Source organism: Coturnix japonica, chromosome 5 (assembly GCF_001577835.2).
Source record: "Coturnix japonica isolate 7356 chromosome 5, Coturnix japonica 2.1, whole genome shotgun sequence".
Taxonomy (NCBI): Eukaryota; Metazoa; Chordata; class Aves; order Galliformes; family Phasianidae; genus Coturnix; species Coturnix japonica.
The window spans coordinates 5,883,237-5,902,996 of record NC_029520.1 but is presented as its reverse complement, the minus strand read 5'-3'; the positions used below and the strand labels follow the sequence as shown (position 1 = coordinate 5,902,996).

The following is a 19,760-nucleotide window of genomic DNA, read 5'->3' as shown; positions in this document are numbered from 1 at the left end:
GGACAAAATTAGCAAAATATTTTGGAGAAGCATCCGGGCAGCTGTAGGTGTTTACCTGGGTTCTCAAAACTGTATTGCTTTATGTTTGCCTAGTTTAACATTAATAAGATTGTAAAAGGCAGGAGGGGGAGCCTGCAACAATCAGTGCCTTCCTGAGCTACCTCATGAGAGATTACAAACATTTTTCTGCAAGCACAACAGCTACAACTTTTGCCTGTACTTGTGTGAGAAGGCTTAGCGCCTCTTTAAAACTCGTGTGGCTGCTTAGTCAGAACTCAGGGCCCCCAGCGGCCCCCCCTGCCCCACTCCGTAACTTTTGTTGCAATATGGGTGTGACTTTTGATGGAGCTCCCCCTCCCAGTTATGTCATTACTTCAGTTCCTTTGAATCAGAATAAAAAGTGCAGCAAACTTCAGACTCATTGACTGCAGGCTTAACAGGCGCCGGGGCTTTTCTTCCTTCTGCAGCTTGCGAGGATCTGGGTTTTTTTTTTGCAAAGCAGTTCTGAGGAAACAATGGCCAACTTCTACTTATGGGCAGCTTTTGGATTATGCTTGCTGAAGCTTTGTCTAACAGAGACACGTAAGTTTTTTTATGAATGAAGCTTTTTATGGTTGCTGATAAGTTCGTGCTTAAAACAGCAGTGGTTCTGCTGCTGTGTATAGCTAACAGTTTTCTTGCATGTGTCTTTATATAAACTGTTACTTGCAGGAGTTATCGGAGATGCTTTGGAACTGTAACCTGGGCTGTGCTGCTCTGTGCAGCCAGGGAAAGCTGTGTACTGCTTGTAAATGATAATTCCAGATCCATAAAAAGGGAGTAATAGAGCATTAAAGTTTTAATTAAGAGCAGTAGTACACTCGGGAATCTAGAATAGTACTGGCAAGTCTGCATTCAGCAATGTGACTGCTGTTATACACTTGGTTTGCTCTCCCAGCACTCTTGAAGGCTGAGACAAGGGAACCCCCCCAACCCCCCCCTCCAGCATACAGTAACTGTATTCCTGAGCTCAGGAGGCTGAACTAACAGCTAACGCAGTCTGCGTTTGGACACAGCCTGTTGAACAGAAGTGATCTGTGTGATTGAAATTTGCAGAGCTTTTCTACTAAGCATGCCTGTTTCTTACTTCTTAGGGTTTCCTTGGGGCTGACTGGTGAGAGTTTGGAACAAAGGGCATCAGAAGTGCCCGCCGAATTGAGTCTGTATCAGTCTGTGTTCTGTGGCTTGATTGTCTGCTTCATGCATTTGTATTTATAAATGAAATGTTCATATAGAGAAAAAAAATAATAGCTGTGATCCAGAACAGCAAAATGCTCTATAAATTTGACGTGGTGCAGGCTCAGCAGTGTCCGAGGCAAATGGCCATGCTTTTAACAGACTCTCACTATGACAGCAACTGCCTGGAGGCACTTTGTGGTCAGGGCAACAATTATCCTTCTACATTATTTTTTCTACTCATCAGTTCTAGAAATCTAACAAAGTACATTTTTCATTGCCATTGTCACCCACGGTCTGTGTTTGTGCATATGGTACGTATATATATATCATCTGTTTGAGCAGCAGTGAATAATTCTGTAATGGTGGCAGTGCTGCCAGGCTGTGAATGGGTGTGTCAGAGTGAACAGTTCCCGGCGCGTCTGGGATAGCTGGAGAACCTTCCTTGCTCTCCCTCCTATAAACTGTCTGCCCATCATTCCAAAATGTGCTTGCTAAAATCAGGTATATAGATAGAGTCTGCAGAGAAAGGACAGGAGGACTGTGCAAGAGGAATATCCAAGACAGACTTTGGCTTACTCCAAGTCTGTATGCTGCATGCGAATCACAATGTTGTTATTACTGCCTGCTCAACTGATTTCTCCTTTTATGAGCTACTAAGAATGTCCTGAAAAAGTGGAGTCTGTACTGGCTCAGGGAGTCATGCAATTTTGCAGTGAGGCATAGAAGAAAACCTCACCGTCTACTCTTCAGCGTAGTTGCAAAAAGTATGTCAGACTTCATGTATGCCCCACGGGGAAGTTTCTTTAATGGCTTAGCGAGGTATTAGATTATAGCTACAATATATTTTAGTTGGTATGTGGTGCATTCCAGCATGACTTTGTAGTCAGTAATGACTTCAAAACGGCAGTTAATGGTTGTTTGATTTTCTTTTTTTAAACCAATGACTTCGCTGTGCATCACAGGATACTGGTCATAGCTGTTGATTACACTGTTGGCACTGGTAAAAAAGGAAACATCATGGGCTTACTGTTAGCATGACTGCTAAAGGAAAGATGAGGGTACAGAAAACCTGATTCATCCTGAGTTCAGTGCTGTTGTGACCATTGTGAGGGAGGTGTACTTGTGGTATTGATATGAATTCTGTTGTCCGATGAGTTTGAGCCACATTTCACAGGACAGGAGAGTGTAGCTGCAGATAGATTCATTAATAACAGCTCTGGGGGAAGATATTCCCCTGTGGACATGTTGTACTTGTAAAAGTGTTTCTCTCATGCTTTTCCTTGATTAACAAGAAGTGAATTGTAGAATTTTGACCCCTAAACTAGAAGAAGCTGAAACAGAAGTAGGAGCAAAGATGAAGTGCAGAGGAAGAGAATAGCTCTACCAGTGGAGGGAGGGGTTCTCTGTTGGCACCCGAGAGGTGCCAGAGTAGCAGGACAGGGCTCTGAGAAAGGGATCCTCTAGTTATCAGTCAGTCACAGGAGAAGAGACCTGTCTGCCCTTTAGCTTACATATCTCACGTCAATCTGCAAATAAAGCAGATTAAAGAAGTTCATTGTGCTTCCTTATGCTTTTTATTCACTTATGTGTGTGTGCTGGCTATTCTCCCAAACCTGCAAAGAAACTTCAATGAAATTCATTTTGACTTCCATCATTGTTTAATGGAAAAGTTATATATCTGCCCTTGAACTGCTCTCACACAAAGAGCCAGCAAACCATGGCAGAAGATTGTCTTGCAATCTTTGGAGAAATATTTGTTCCTTCATTAGTTCCCGGTGTTCACCACAACGCAGAACCATTACCTTGAAAACAGGAAGAGAAAGGCTTAATGAGAGAAGATAGCATCGTACAAGTGAGGGAGAACTTCTTTAACAAAATGCTTTTAAAACCACTGGTAGCTCAAGCCAAGATGAAATGAAACTTTCCCCCATACCTGGCATGTCTTTCTTTCCAGAACTGTTCCCATGACTTTCATGGGCCAGGACTTGAAGGCTGTACAAATACTGTGGTTATTTATCTAGTACCTAAACATGCATGAGGTTCTACTGCAGCAAGAATGTGCTAGCAGGATGAGATGTCCTCTGATGCTGATAGACAAGTATAAACAAGAGAGTTAAGCATGAGCTCATTGCTGGTAAAATACTTGATAGTGTAGAAGAGAATCTCATACAGGAGTGAAAATAAATAAATAAATAATAGTGATGTTTTTATTAATGGACAGCAGCAAAAGCATTTCAAATGAAAGAATGTGGAAAAAAGCAGAAGAATACAGTGAGGAAAAATGAGGATCTCAAAGTGATGCTTGAATGGTAATGCAAGCATGCACAGTGGATTCATGAAACAACAAAAACTGGTTATATAGACATCATGAAGTCTTGAAGAATTTTAATTTAGAGAAAAAAACTGGTAAGTATCCAGACAGGAAAGTAATGTAAACCTCTGCAAAGATTTCCACTAATGTAGAAACCAACTGTAAGGAACAGGAAAAAATAAGAAACTAGTAATAAATCAAGTTAATATGTAACAGGAAAGGAGTATGTGGATGTGTGAAAAGTTAGAAAAGGTAAAATCTGTACTTTTAGTATGGCAGAGAAAAATATACAGGTGAAATCTGTGCAATGTGTGTTAATTAAAGAGAAAAGGATAAACAATAAGATATGGCAATGCTCTTGCCAAAGAAAAGGTGGTATTCAGAGGGAGCGGATAGACAGTGGCAGTAATTAGGTTTGAAAATAGGTTGCTAAGAGATACTGTTTTTAAGAAGTGATTAGATAAAGAGATTGGATAAATGCCTTAAAAGGACAGTTTGGATGTTGGTGATCATGCTTCTGGGTAAGAATATGGAGTAGAAGTCCTGTGGTAACTGTGTTTTTGCTTTGATAAAAGGATAAGTTTAGTTCTGAGTGCAGTTGACTGGTAGCAGAATATGTCATAGAGAAGCAGGGGAAAAAATGATGCAGTGTTCCCTAAAAAGGAAAGGAAAGGAAAACTGTGCCCAAGCACTTAGACGTTTGGGGTAATTCCAGATGCAGTGTAACAAAGCTTCCACACTGGCTTTCTCATCTTCTTGCCCTGTATTTCTGTTCTGACACTAACTAGCATGTGCTAGGATAAAGTAAGGGGATTTTCAACCTCACATAACATATATTACATTATTTACAAAAAACACTGATGTTTCTTTGAAAGAGAATCCCATGCAGGTGAACTGTTCTCTGGAATGGTTTTCTCAGGATTAACTCTGAATGTATATGGTTAGCTCACAGAGAGGATAGTGGTGAAATTACCATGACCAATTGCTGTAGTCTTGCCTTCTCTGAAAAGAATACAACTGTGTACTGCAATAAGTCATGCTGTTCAAAATATGGCATATAAGCATCAAATGATAACCAAGAGCACATATTAATCATATTTGGAGTTTGTACCTGAATTGAGTTTTTAGACTACAGAATTTTGGACTTCAAGTAGAAAGTGAGCAAAGTGAGACAAGCAAGACCAAGGTTAGGATCCTCACCTGTACCTCTCTGCTAAACATGTTGTGGTTGGTACCGAGTAAAGCCCACACCTACAGCCTACTTTTAGTGGTGTATCTGGTGGCTTGGACCATTCTCTGTGGTGTGCTGGCATCTGGCAAGGAGAGCCAGTTTGGAGCGGCCTCTGCCATTTTCCAGACGGTTTCAGAAATTCACGAGCACTGTTGTCTGTCACTCCAAGGCAGGTAATAATCATTTCAAAGCCAGGCTTACAGCCATCAGACAGTGTAATTATCAGTGACCATTATGGCTGCTGCTAATAGGGGTGGCAGAGAAAATTGTTTCAACCCGGCATGTTTATCAGCTTCCTTCCCGTGAAATCACAGGGCTCTCAACGGCGGCATTAACAGTAGTATCAGCAGCAGCTGGCGGTGATTTTCATCCCTCTCTGGGACCCACCCCGCCCAAGGCACAGTGCAGAAGCCCGGTGCATGAATGAATCTGGAGGCAGCGATGTGCAACAGCAGCCAGCAGAGAAGAGAGGGATTTTCCTCGGAGAATCCTCTCAGTCAGATAGAAAGTTCAGCTAATTGCAACTTAAAGTTCAAGCCTTAGCAACTGTTTGCTACCTAAAGAAACCTGCTGTCATTTTTGGAGTCTGTGCATACAATTAAACATGTAATTGAATTCCCTTTTGTATGCACTCGATCTGGGACTTTCCAGTTCCTGTATAAGACAACACTGGCTGTGTTTTATAGTACAGCAGTCTTATTTCAGTACAATAACCTTCAATTCTCACTGGGGAAAAAAATGAAGAAAACAAATAAATGGAGTAATCAAACTTTAGCAATTACCAGCAGGTAGACTCAAAAAGCAACACCAATTCAAAGTAAAAATCACAGAGACCTACATTTTAGCAATGTTTGCAGTTTGAAAAATACATTGCTTTGCTTTTTTTTTCTTCCTTTCCTTCTACTGGTGACTGAACATGATTCAGTGGCTGGAAGCTCTAACAGACTGTGCTATGTGTTGGCACAAAGGGGAAAAAAAAATGAAGCAACCTCAGACATGCAGCAGCTGTGGTAAAACTTCCGTTGCTGTCTCTGCTAATGATCCTGTCCCAACAGCAACGTGAGATGGCTGCAAAAGAGAGGCACAGGCAGGCAGCTGACAAGGGAGAGGGCATGAGCCAGCCATCATCAGCTAAGCAGATAATGCCTATTTTAGCAGATACCTACTTTTGTAAATAAGAAGTTGTCCTTGACATAACATATAATACTGAAAAATCTGTTGTTGCGTAGCTTTGGTTGATTATAGTTGTCTCACAGGGACAGTGAGTTAGCAAGGCTCATGGTGAATCGGGTTCTCAGAAGTATATTTCCCTAGGGGGCTTTTTTATTGTTATTTTTGTTAATGGATAGGTGTCTGTAAAGCAGCAGGGTGTGGTGTGTGTGGGCAGAGGTGATGAATAGCTCCCCACAGCATTCCCATGCAGAAGCAAGAGGTGAACTGGCGCTGAGCGCGTGGTCGGTGGCCAGCCAGCACCCCTGGGGCAGAGCGAGCGAGCTGGGTCAGGCAACACACAGGCCTCCAGCCAGGTTGGGGGCTGCACCGCCAGCAAACTGGCAGCCGTTCTGAGAGAACACATCTTGCTGCTGGGCTGGTGCAGCAGCTTGGGACTGTATCACACCTACCACTGCCATGCAGCTTGAGCCTATTCAAAGAGCAGGCAGAGCACATGTACCTGCTCAGAGCAGGCCTAGGAAGCTGGCAGCTGCACCTTCTGCAGCATGTGAGCACAGTAGTTCAACTTAGGAACTGTTGTGATGGCAGTGGTCAGTCCCTCACCTGCCCTTTGCCATCCCGCAGGCAGGTGGGCCCCATGTGGGGAATGTGATGATGGTGGTGGTGCAGTTTGGCTGTGCGGGGCAGCTCGGCCTCACGCCTCCATCCGAGAGCACTGGTTGAGCTCCTGTATGGGGACCATGGAATGGTTAACTGCTGAGCCTCAAGGGAAAGTAGTTTTACCCATTATAAAGGAACATGATTCATTAATAATGAAGAAACCAAGGGTGAGGCCTGAGCTCATTTCACGGTTTGCTTTCACTCGCTTCCCTGTTCTTCCTTCTCTTGCCTGATTAGGTGTCCTCCATTCATACCCTTTCTCATTTCCATTGTTTTCAGCCATGTAAGTGTAGAGAAAATGCCTCTTTTGTTAGTGTGCCTCCAGATTTATAAATGTACTCTTTTGTTTTCTGCTCCTTATTGCTTATGCATAAGTTTGACATATAGGAACATTCAAAACATAGAAATTAAATAATTTTATTCAGTGTTCAAATCATTTTCTCCAGAAACAGTCTCATTAAAATCAGGTAAAACTTTCTCCATCCATTTGATGGTTCTGTCCTATTTACTCGTGTGTACGTTAACCATACACACACTGGAGACTGGCAGTTATTTTCACTGCAATAACGTTTGTTTCCTGTTAGACCACAACCTACACAATGCATCGTTTTCTTTAAAAGTTTCTATTCAGGACTGATACTTTTCTGATAAGGGATGTTTGAAGCCATTTGGCAAATGAGAACTTAACTAAATCTTTTGTCCTGCTGTCAAACTGAACACTTATTTAGATTAAAGAACTTTAAAATTGATTTAATAATTAACAGAAGGATGATATATTAAATCTTTTCATGTTTCTTTCCTGTTCAAGGTGAAAACTTTGTAGTGATAAGTACCGTTTCTGTTCTTGAGATCGTAGGGGTGTTTATGCACAAAGGCTTGATACTCTGGGAAAGCTGAGTGTCAAGAGACTCAAAATGACTTTGCAGGATAGGGGACCCAAGAATAGACCAAGTGCCCTTAACCTGAAGGTGGGTCATCTGGTTGCTGTGCCAGAATGCCATATAGCCAAAAAGCTATAGATGTGGAGAATTTAAGTGCTCCTGTGCAGCAACTGTATGTATCCAGTTGGTAACCAGGGGTATCTTTCAGATTTACATACCATCTTTTGAACAAAAACGCCTGTTTCTCTCACCTATTTCCCATTTATCCATCTGTCTGTACTATTTGGCTGAAGCAGTCCAATAAACTTGGACTCTTATCAGTCTGTGTCTGTGATAAAGGAATAGATCTATTTAATCCACTAAAACTGTTACTCAGCAGCAAAGTTGTTCTCGGGCAAAAGGGAATGTGGAGACCAAGCTCTTCAAGTGAAGGCTCATTGAAGGCCTTGTATGTACAGCTGTAATAGGCAGGCACTGTGAGCTTGTGAGGCACCTTCCCACGGTAACTAACTAGAGAGAAGTTTCTTTCCTGCTTTTGTGGCTTTTCAGGCTCAGAAAAGCCTGAATCCATTTGCTCACTGCTCTGGTGTAAAAGGTTGCAGAGCTTTTCTCAGGATGTATATGACTTCTGTGTCTCCTAATATTTCCATTAGATCAGTCCCATGAATTCTTTTTTCTTATGGCTGTATTTCCTGTCCGCTTGTTGGATGGGAAGTGATCTGGGTAGTTCAGCTTTATGTTATCCACCTCTCCTTGGCCTGCCAAGTCTCACACATTGTCTAGTAATGATGCAGCTGGTGTTCATCCTGAACAAAGCACAGCATTAACTGGCTTTTAAGACAGAGAAACAGAGCAAAGTAGAAGGCTAAGACCAGCACCGTTATGTTTAGGCATAAGGATTAGGTAGCATTTTCTGTCTATGTGAGTTTCTGAGAATTGGAGAAAAGCTTGATTGTCCAGTTCTCCTCCATGAGGAGGCACATCCAGGGACTTAGATGCTATTGGGATGAATGTCTGCATCTGAATGTATTTTCTATTAACCCTTTGCTGAGAGTATATTTGTGTCTAAGCAATTCATATGACAAGTGGTTCATGATTCTGGCGTTGGTGTTTTTCTTGTTCTACATTTCCTAAGAAAACCTATTATGTGTATATATGCCAGTGGTGTTCAATGCCATGATAAACTGGAAAAGAGTAAAAAATGTATTGTCTGCAGAGAAATGCAAGACTGGGATGACAGTGCCCTTATGGATCAGTGGCATTTTTATGGGAAATTTCACATGTGCAAGTGAATGAATTTCTTAGTGACCTTCCTTTGCTGAGCGAAAGAAGAAAAGCTCAAAAAATTCTTTACTTGACTTGGTTACCCTTCAAAACAAAATATGGACAATCTTACTTTTGTTGCTTCTATGTTGTCACAATCCTATTAAGAAATATAGAATAGCCACAGTGTTGAAAGTTTTGAGCTCAACAAGGGTTATGTACATTAATAACCTATAAAAGTGCTAACAAAATCTATTGTTACAGAAATGCATCCTCAAAATGCAACGCTCTCTTCTGAACTCATGCTATATTACATTTAACATTTGAATTGGACATGAACATGTGTCTGAAATGTTCTCCTTCCTTTTGACACTTGTTGGATTCTCTGATACTGCAAAAGAAGAACTTGGGTTTTTCTTGAAAGAGAACTCAAATGTTTACACTTTCTCAATATACCACTTTAGAAAGAGGAGATCTCTCTGACGAAATTTAGTTCTGTAGTCATTCTCTTTCCTGCATTACATGGAATTCATGTAAATGTTACAACATTTGGTCTGGAGAAGTCAGCTGTCTCATCTGATGCATTTTGTCAGTGTAAACAGCACTGCTGGAACAAGGCTGAATGTGTTTAAGTCACCACAGAAATTGATATTTGAGTATATATCAACAGAATAAGCAGTCTATTAACAGAATATTAGTGAGTAGACAAATACGCTGATTGCAGATGAGAAAATCTAACCTTTTTTGTAGGGCTTAGCAAGTTAGTGGTGTTGCCCCCGCCTTCTGTGTGGGGAAATAGAGAGAAAGCAAAATAATGGCGATCCATCACAAGATAAATGTGGTTGGTTTGTTTTTTTTGTTTGTTTGTTTTTTCCCTTTTGCTTGGATTTCATGATTTCCTATACGAGATTATTTCAACTGAAAAAAGCATTTTTTATTATAAGGGAAAAGTCCTTGTGTAAAATTCTACTTGCAGAAATTTACAAGAGTAGAGGACTGGAGCATTTCTGGAAAGCTGGAATCTTAAAATAGGAAACTCCTCAGTTACTGACTGCTCAGTAGTCTGCTCCTGGCTACACAGTCCTTGTTGGACAATCCACATGAGAAAATATTCCTGTGTGTGTTTGTGTTTCTCTATGACTAAGAGATAAGTATTTTCCTAATTCATGAAGCGCTTTATAAGCCATTGTTTGCAGACCTTAACCAAGTTTATTGACCCTATCAGTCAGACACTTTACCAACTTTGTTGCTCATACTCAGTGCTCTGGCCATATCTCTATATCAGTACAAGTCACAATCTTGTTGACTCACAGGAAATTCAGGTGCAGCAATTGCACAACAACATATTAACACCTTTTATTAACAAACCCCGATTTCATGCAAATATATCCATGATCTTAGCTATAGCAACATGTTCATGTCCCATGTAAGCCTATCTTTTGCTTTTTAATTTACTAGATTGGTACCTCAAGGGGATTTCTAAGCACCCAGTATCTCCCATTCTTTCAGAACAAATAGTTTTAAGAGTCAGATGAATGAGCAGAATTTCAGAAGTTGGTTTGTATGGTGTGCTTAAGACACTTGCAGACTGTTCAAGACTCTTAGAAACTCTATATACAATGACTGATAGTAGATCATCTTAAAAACTGTTCCCAGTCTGCATCAGCTACTTCTGCTGTTTCTAAGAGCTATATCTGCTTTCTCTAAAGAACTTCTTACTTCTGTTTTTTGCTAGTGTGTGATGGCATTTTCATGCTTTTGTTCTCAGGGTCTGATGTAGGCTTTTTGGTCTCGATCCATCTCATACTTTTGCACCTACTCATCATGAGGGGAATCACAGAAGATCAGTAGTTTACTTTGTCTAATGTATTAGACTTGTTTTTTTTCCTTCTAGAATGTAATCATTTTCCTTCCAAAAATACCTATTCAGGCTTTTCTACTTATGAAGAACGCCTGGTTTGCTATTTGAATTTACTTTTGCTCAAAGTGAATCAGATTTCTTACTAATTTGCAGTCTCGGGAAACTTACAGCACATGAATTGGGGTCAGTCACTTCATCATTTGCTATTGAAATGTTGATATAATTTTGAATCTTTTCATAAAATCCAGATATATTTCATTAAAATAGAAAATCATTAGGAGCTGTGAACGCTGCAGCAAAATCACTGGCTTCAATTCAGGAAGGCAACAGTGATCCACTATTTGAGGTCTATAGTCTTCAAACAGTAGTGTACATACCTAAATGCATGTAGGATTTAGTGTACTGTTGGAAATCACAAAATATCGAGTCTATGCTGCCAGGACTTCTTTCCCATTCTTCCCTCATGCACAGGAAACCTTACTGCCTCCTATGAAATATATCTGGGGAAAATAATAATTTAGGACAGACATATGAGGCATTTTGCCATTTTCCCTGTAATTGCAGTAACGACAAATTTGTGTACATCCCACAGGTAATTGCAAAAAATAGAAATAACTTGTTCCTAAAACATTTATTCAAAGATTCGAGACTAGAACTGTAAGGGTTATTAGGAAATTGTGCTGAACATCTAACTTGTCATACAAACAACCTGTATGCGTCTCATGAAAATTTCTTGCAAGTTGATATTTTTGGTATAAATCTCAAGATTCTTAAAACTGCTGTACGGATGGGTAGAGTCACGTGGCATCCAGCAAATGGAAACATTATACCACCAAAAGTTCCAGTGGAAGCTGCCTGCTGGCCCAGGTATTTTTGTTACAGGCTTTGCGATTCCAGCCCTTGAGGTATTGGAAAAAAGGAGGGAGCAGTGGGTGTGGCGCTGTTCTCATCCATTGCAAGGAGACTGTACTGATTTAAGTGCCTTTAACATTTCCATTGACTTGCATAGAATCCAGATGGGATTTGATTAAGATGATTGTGTTAATAATTGCACATACTTATAGAAAGTGATCATTTTCAAAGCTGGCTTTTTGTTTGAGTATATATGGATGATCACAAACCAAATCTTTCTGCCAATGACAAATTTGGGCTATCTCACTGTCTGTCCTAATACTTCTGTAGTTAAATAGCACAGTTTTCAGGAGATGTGTCTGGGATATGCATTTCACAAGTTTCATTTTTATTTTTTTTCAGTATTTTGTTGTATACTTTGCAATGATCCTAAAAGTGCTGTGGTTGCCATCCCTCTCTTGGCCTGGTTCCTCTTGTGTTTTTACAGAGAGACTCACACTGGGATTGGCATACTTACAAAGATGTTTTTGCCAATCTTTGATTCAAATAAGTAGCTTTCTTCAGTTTTTGTTCATGATTTAATTATCATTCAGCAGTTAACTGGGCTGTGTAAGTGACTGGTCACAGATGCATCCAATAGTTTGTTAGGACAGTAATTATTCCAAAATAACACAAGTATAAGTGCTTTGGGAATGAAGATATTACCGTATCTCATTAACTTTTTTTTTTTTGTGTGTTTGTGTGTGTATGAAAATCACAAGTATTCAATAATAGTGTTTTACTCATGTTTCTAACTTCAAAGCTGTGTACAAAAGTTGCATCTGTATTTTTAATCTGAGGAATCTAGATCTGTTGTGAGACATTGAAATATATCTGTTAGATTGTAGATTTCAGTGCTCCACTTTGAGTCACCAGTGAGGTCTTGGTCAAGTCAAATGGATTACTGGACAATATTTCAATCGATACGCATTTAAGAACTAGGTACCCTCGTTAACTGTTTAAAATTGTGCTATTATTTTGTAAGGTGTTTCCTTGCAAATTCATACAAGAAACTTAGTTTAAAAAAAAATATTGGGTGTTTTTTCAAGCTTTTCTGAAACATTTGAGAGGGGATGTGAAAGAAAGTGCATATGAGTTTGCATTGTGAGGAAGCTGAATGCTGGTTACAAACTGACAAGGACTCCTGTTTGTCCTTTGACAGCTTACTTTGTAATGCTGATTCTAAGAAGCCTTGTTCCTTTCAACTTGTCTACCAGGCTAATATTATCTTTACATTATCTGGCTAGCTTTCAGAGCTTTTAAAAAGATTCTTGAGGTTCGGTTACCCAATGTTTCCTTATGAAGGGGCCTTGTTCAAGGCAGTGATATTCTACTTTTTATTCATTGTCTTTTTTTTCTTCTTTTCAGTTTGGATCATTGATTGCTTTTCTGTAATGAACTTATAAAAATGCTGGGAATATTTTTTAGAGGTTTTCACAGGGGATTTTTTATATATACCTTTAAAGTTCAGAACATACCAAGAAATCAGTGTTTTTTAAATACTGGGTGACTAGTATGCTCAACTCCCTACTGCTATTTTTTGTTAACTAGTGTGCTGCAAGTTGATAGAGTTTAAAATCTACCACTTAATTGGTGTTGTTGATCTTATGTCTGATTTTGTATGAATCCTTTATCTAAATAACCACAGAACTATAATCAGGCTTCCTGTGACTTCTAAAAGCTTAGATGGAGGCTGACTGTAAAACTTGTAAGAACACGGTAAAATAACAATGTAAGAGTTCTTTGCTCTTACATTGTTCTTTATCAGTCAATCTCAAACTGTTTTGTTAGGGAGGTTAGTTGCAAACGAACGCAAAGAGTAATGAATTGGTGTATCTGCATTATACCAGCAGGTAAATGACAGAGCATAAGGCACTTTCAGCTCCAGGCTTAGTATCTGTCTGTGGAGCAACACAGCTTTTCCCCTGCTTTTATCCCAAATGACATAACAATTTGCTTTCAGTAAAAAAAAAATGAAGTTCAGACTCCAACTATTAATCACCGGCTTTCATTTCCTGCTCATTTCTTCACCTGGATTGCGTGGAACCAGTCCCAACTGATTCACTTTGCAGTCCTTGTTATTCAGCCTTTGGGGTTAGACTGCTTATTGTATAGCCTGAAGCACTGCTGGTATGACAACGATGATCATGTTTTCATCATATCCAGGGGGGCATATCTGATAACTGTCTAATTCCAAGACTATGATTTCACTGCCTGCAATTTTTCCAAAGAGGTGTTACACAGCTGTACCATGTTCTAATGGAATCTGAAGGCTTTCAACCCACTGCTGGGTAAAGCTATTGCAAAAAGCATAATATTAATGTCAGCAGCAAGGAAGTTTATCGTAAGTGATGACACTGTATAGGCTCAGTCAGGATGTTTATCAGAGCAACTGTTGCCAAGGAGATGAAGCAAGTTTGGAAGATGCATTAGCAAACTTTCTTTCTGCAGCAAATCCTGAGGAACTAAACATATTTATTGTACTTGTATTCTGAATGCTTTATTTAATAATAGTGCCATTCCACTCTCACTCCCCTACTTTATGAAGGTTAATTGGTAGTCAGGGAAACTATCATATTAAGATACCAATGATCTCTATATATCAGCAAACAAATAGACAGTGATTTTGGTGGCCCATAGGTATAAATAGACAGAAGAACAACTTAAAGGGAAGCCAAGAACTTGAGCTCTGTTCTACATGCTTTTTTGAGTGGGCACTGACTGAAGTAGTGCAGAAACATGAGGGAACTTATTAATATTTGGTAGAGAAAGGAGGTCATCCTACTGCAGCTCACCCTTTGGTTTCTGTTGTCCGTATCCCTGCCCCATCTCTCTCCTTAGTACTTTCATTTCAGAGGCTAACCTGAGTCCACTTGGCTCATAGGGTAGGCATGGCTAAGTCATGGCTTTTTACGTAGTTAACTATAAACAGGGATGTAAGGAAGCTACAATCTTATTTGCCTTTTCAGCCAAAATTACTACGTTCCCAAATATAACTGCATAGTAAGAACAGCTTTGGCATAACTTCAAAGAAAGGTCTGATTTTATAGCTCTGAATCTATGGAGGCATCTTCACTTTCTTGTCACCACACCCAGCTATTAAGAAAATGCTGTTTCTATTTACAGCAGGCAGCCCTCACAGCATGCAGGTAATTCCTTTTCAAGTGTGTTCTTGGACTTTGCTGCCTTTAAAAAGCCAGCTGTGCAGAGGTTTTCTTTCTGAATATTAGCGATCTGTTAGAGATGCAGCTGTGATTTTTTTCTCTCATGAAAATATTCAGGATTCAGAAATGTCTCTTAGATAGCACTGACTGAAGTCTGAATAAGTTATGGCATGCAAAGGAGGGCTATGAAGATGAGGGATGGTCTGGAGGGCAAGGTGTATGAGGAGCAGCTGAGCTGCGAGTTAGGCTTGATGATCCTTATGGGTCCCTTCCACCTGGAGATATTCTATGAATTTCCTATGCCAAACTGAAATAAAAATAAGAAATCAGAATTAATTCTAGATGGAAATGTTGGACTGGGTTCCTTAAACTGTCAACTTATATTGAAACCCAGTAGCAATTAAATTAATGATTTTTTGAAATTGTTTTGCTTTCATCTTAGTTTATGCAAACTAATTGTTTCAAAATGAGAGAGATTTAAACCAAAAAAACAAAACTTTTATCAGATTCACAGAATATCTCAAGCTGGAAGGGACCCACAAGGATCACTGAGCTTTATGTATCCACAAGGAATACTTAGAAAACAGAAGATATGGTTGATTACCACTGTATCTGGAAATATATTTCTTGTAAATCACTTTAAGTTTCACAACTTGGCAGGACACCAAGGAAAGTGTTTCATCTGCCAACTCCCAAGAATCTGTAAATTACTTTCACCTTGTGCCAGCCATTATTTGGAGAGGTCTTGCATATGATGTAGGTGGCTTATGTCTAGGTTTTTTCTCTGCTTTCTGTAGAGAATGGGGACTAGAAGAGCAAGAATCACAACTGGGAGAAAATAAAAACATCACCCATCCACTCTACACGACAAACAAATCGCTTGATCCCTGGCACTTTTTTGTTGTGATGGTAAAGCTCTACAACCTCACACAAACATTCTTGCTTAACTCACGTGGATTCTGCAGAATTTGACTTCTAAATTTTTTGTCAGCATGTAGTCATGCCAGTTTAGAGTCAGATTTTCCCAGTACAACTTTCCTTTCCCCATCAAGCCCTGAGGGATTCAGGTGTAGGTGTGTTTTAACGATGTCGACACGTGTCTATTAGTGAATGGGGCTGGGACTAATGAATCATTTTACATAACCAAATGAACAGCTATCCAGTGGTTTCCAGCAGTACTGACCTGGGCTGTAGTCCAACTTCTGACATCAAGGTGGAAGCTTCTGCATTCTCTTACAGTTGCCTAGGCTGTTGGTTTAGTGAATGGATTTACTAACAGAATACTCTAAAGAAATGGTGGAATAATCAGCAAATAATCAAGTCATTCAGGCCAGCATGTATAGTGCTGTATTTGCTGATCACTGAACAATATTTTTGTGTGTTCAAGTTCTCACAGGTGCCAAAATGATGGTAGTTGTGCTTTCTTAGTATTTCTGCAGACAGAATGTTGTGGCTTCAGAAATGTTTCATGAACTCATCCCACATGAGTTTTGTATTCAGCATTATGATTTAGCCATTAAGTAGCTTTCTCAATTAACATTTTAAAAGCAAACACTAACTGGAGATAGATCTGAACCTAAAACTGAGATCTGTCTCATTCACGCCTATATAGATCTTAGGATTTCTATCATCCATTTTCTAGATTTGCTTTGAGGGGAAGATTAATTACCAGGAGCTTCTTTTAAAAGGATTTTGATGTTTACAAAATGGCACTTTTATCTTATTCATTATCAGCATTAAAACAGGCACTAATATTAATAGTGTAGTTACCAGTAGAAAGAATGTTGATCCTTTTCAGAAGCATCAGTACAACATTAAATAATCTATACAATTAAATAATCTATGATTATAAGGAAACATTTACCCATTTATATCTGCCTAGAGCCTGAAATCAGCCTAAGAAACTTAGAACAGATCTCTTATAAGCTAAGAGTAAAAGCAACATAAGCAAACAGAGAATGACATTGCCTGCAACCTTAATAGCCTAGTTCTGTCCCTGTTTCAGAACCAGTTTATCACATCATGGTGGCCAGTCAATTATCTTGAACCACAAACCAACGAGGAAAATCCCCCTGAGAACAGTGTACTAACATTTCCTTGTTGTTGCCATGTAATGATGCATACAGTGGTTTTACCAAGAAATCTATTAACAACCTGATGTTCTTCTACAGGTTTTCTGTAAAGTGGAACAAGATTTTCACAAGTCTTCCACTTCATTTTCTTTGATGAATCTCTGCAGTGGTTAAAAAACCTTTATATATATATATATACATATATACATACATATATATATATATGAGACATCACCCTTCCTGAGAATGAAACCACTAGGTTTCATTGGTTCAGTGCATGAACCATCTACCAGAAGTTGCAAGAAAGGAAGGGAGAAATGACTTGTGTTAATGTTTTCCATGCTTATAAAATTTAGTGCAAGCTTAAGGGCATTCCATGACTTTGGGTTGAGTCACCCAAGTCTCATGGTCTGGATGAGATTAATGATCATGACGATTCAGGCATGTTTAGTCCGTTTTCCTTTCTTAAGAGCTGTTATTAAGCAATGTTGTCTTTCGGCAGCAGCAAATCATGTGGATGTCATGGACAGATCATGGTCTGTCAGCCCTCGAAGACTGTCATGCTATAGGAAGGGATAGCAGGGAAGGTTTGGGTGCTGACTGTGATTCTGCTCTGAATGCACTCTGAATCAGCTCCTTTAAAGCTTTGTATGTGGTGAGGGGATCAGTAACAGTTTGGCACGCAGTGTGGAGCCATAATGTAAGAACTCTGGAGTTTGATTTCTGGGTTCTCTGGCTAACTGCGTAGTTCTGGTCAGTGTGCTCTGCATCTGTGTTTTGCCATATTTAAAATGTGGAAATTACTGCCTTCACAGAGAAGATGCTGGATTTATGCAGTGTGTCGAGACTATAAAACATTATGTGAGTTTTGGGCGTCACTGTTATCCTTTTTTCACACTCACCACTTCAAAAACAGAAATGCCAGTACTGCATAAGTGTTTCAGACACTTCTAATAGCAGGTTTAGAAGATATAGTCAAAATAAGAACTTTTAGGGCACAGTGCCAACTAAGAGAATGGCCTCAAAACCAGTTTTGCAAATGAGATTGCTACATGTGTCCCTGGTGTTTCCTGGCCAGCCACGTGATCTCATACACTGCATGGATACAGCTTCCTGGGAGCCTCTGTCCTTCCGCAGTGCAGATGTTCAGCACACGTGCACTGCGCCTGGTGCTTCCCAGAAGTGTCCTAGTGTTCAGGATGTACACTGTTGGGCCAAGCTCAGCATTTCCATGGAAAACAGACGTGCAGAGCTGTACCCTACAAGTAGTTCTTTTAAGCTTGTTTGTGTAAGTAAACCTGTTTATCCTCAGCAGTTAGAGGTTAGGGAACTGTCTGCCTTAAAATGTGACTCCAATTGTGACTGGATTTCTGGGTGGTAACAGCACCTATATTATAATGTTTAAAAGCCATAAATAGACTGAAGTTTGATAACTGAATCAAATTCCCTTTAAACAAAAGCGAACTTCACTTAATGTTTCAGCAAATCTATTATCAGATGCAGGATTCAAATGCAATTCAAAACAAGGGGATGTGGACATCTGCCTTAGTAGCAGAAGTTCTTCAGATATGAAACTAAATTTGATGGAAGAAATGTTGATGTTCCAAAAAAACCTAGTTCCAAAATCACTGAATTTGTGACTTCTGATTAACTAATACCAATTTGTGATATGGCCTCAAAATGCAATATTATCTAGGACTCCTCAGAGTATAATTATTTATTAAGGAACCCGTCTTGTTCTACAGGGGAGAGAAAAGCACAAAGGGAAATATAAAGAGAAGATCCACCTGAGTCATCTGTGCTTAGTATAGCTGCTCCTTAGACAACTTCCCATATAATGTCAGGTTTTAAATCAGGAACATTTGGAAACAAAAGTCACTCAGGCGGCAGCTGTGAGAGCAGCTTCATCACACAGTTGACGCCATGAGCCACAACCTTCTGTTCAGAGTAGCTCTTAGTCACACTGTCATAAGAAATCATCTGTTGGCATCTACAGAATGAATGCCTGTTGAGTACATTTGTGACTTACAGGCACATTGTATTGCTGGCTTTTGAGCTTGTGGTGCTGAGGCCTCTGTTGCTGAGACTGTCATTTTATGTTAATCTACTGGTTTCTCCTCAGGCTGGGAAACTCAGTCTTGTGAAATATAAAGTCTTCCAGAGAAAAAAAAAGTACATTTGTTAGGGTCCTCTTCCTTCTGTACCAGCTCCTCACTCTTGCCTTAAAACCTCTCATTACATAGCTGTCATCAAAGAAAGTTTAATAAAACTGTTCTTCTCTGGAAGAAAACATGTGCCAAAAAAGACATTTTGAGAAAGCATGTTAGACTTGCAGACATTTGTTAAAACTAAAATGTGTGCCGCCTTGGTATTTTTTGATTGCAAGTTATTAAAACTATTAATAACCGTAAACAAGAAGATGTTACGTAACCTGTATCGATTTTATGCTTGTGAAGTTTGCCAGTGAACAAAAGCGAGGGAAGAAAGAGTGTACATCTTGATTACTATCATTTGCTTTCACATCTTAGCTTTAGACAAAGATAGACCATCAAGCAAAAATTTTGTTAGGAAAGTTGCTGGTTGTTCACATAGAATATGTCAGTGAAAAATTGCATGAATTGTATTTGAGATGTTTTGGGAAAGCAGCTGTTGTATGGCTTCTTCTGTTTCAAAATAGATGGAGCAGACACCCCATTTTTGTAATTGGAGGTGGCTGGTCCATTTTTCCTCTTCTTGCACGTGGAACTCCCATTGTGATTAAGATAAAAAAGATTCATACTCTTCTATCTGTTAGAAATATCAGGCTACTCCTATTAAGCATGCTCTGCAGTTGTCATTCTAGTCTGGAGTTCCTACCACGCTTTTCTCTTGAGGGAAAGGTGGGGCTGGAACAAAGTTATTTCATGTTGCTTTGAAGCATCCTGATCTTTCCATGTTTTCTATATCCAAGTTATTATTATTATTTTTTATTCTTCACAGTATTTGCTAAAATAAATTTATTTTATTTTTAAAAAGGACAATAAACAGATGTTCAT

General features: G+C 39.4%; 1 protein-coding gene across 31 annotated transcripts in view; it reads left to right on the top strand.

The window, feature by feature from the left end:
* The first annotated feature begins 329 nt into the window (after positions 1-329).
* Positions 330-19,760, top strand: part of CD44 (CD44 molecule (Indian blood group)) — a 52,971-nt gene continuing 33,540 nt past the window's right edge. For 14 of the 31 annotated variants that reach the window (XM_015863551.2, XM_015863548.2, XM_015863561.2 and 11 more), the window contains exon 1: positions 330-582. In XM_015863551.2, the coding sequence (XP_015719037.1) occupies positions 516-582 (67 nt within the window). In that variant the 5' untranslated portion in view covers positions 330-515. The remainder of the gene's footprint in view (positions 583-19,760) is intronic. The other 17 variants (XM_015863568.2, XM_015863567.2, XM_015863569.2 and 14 more) reach the window with 14 other exon arrangements.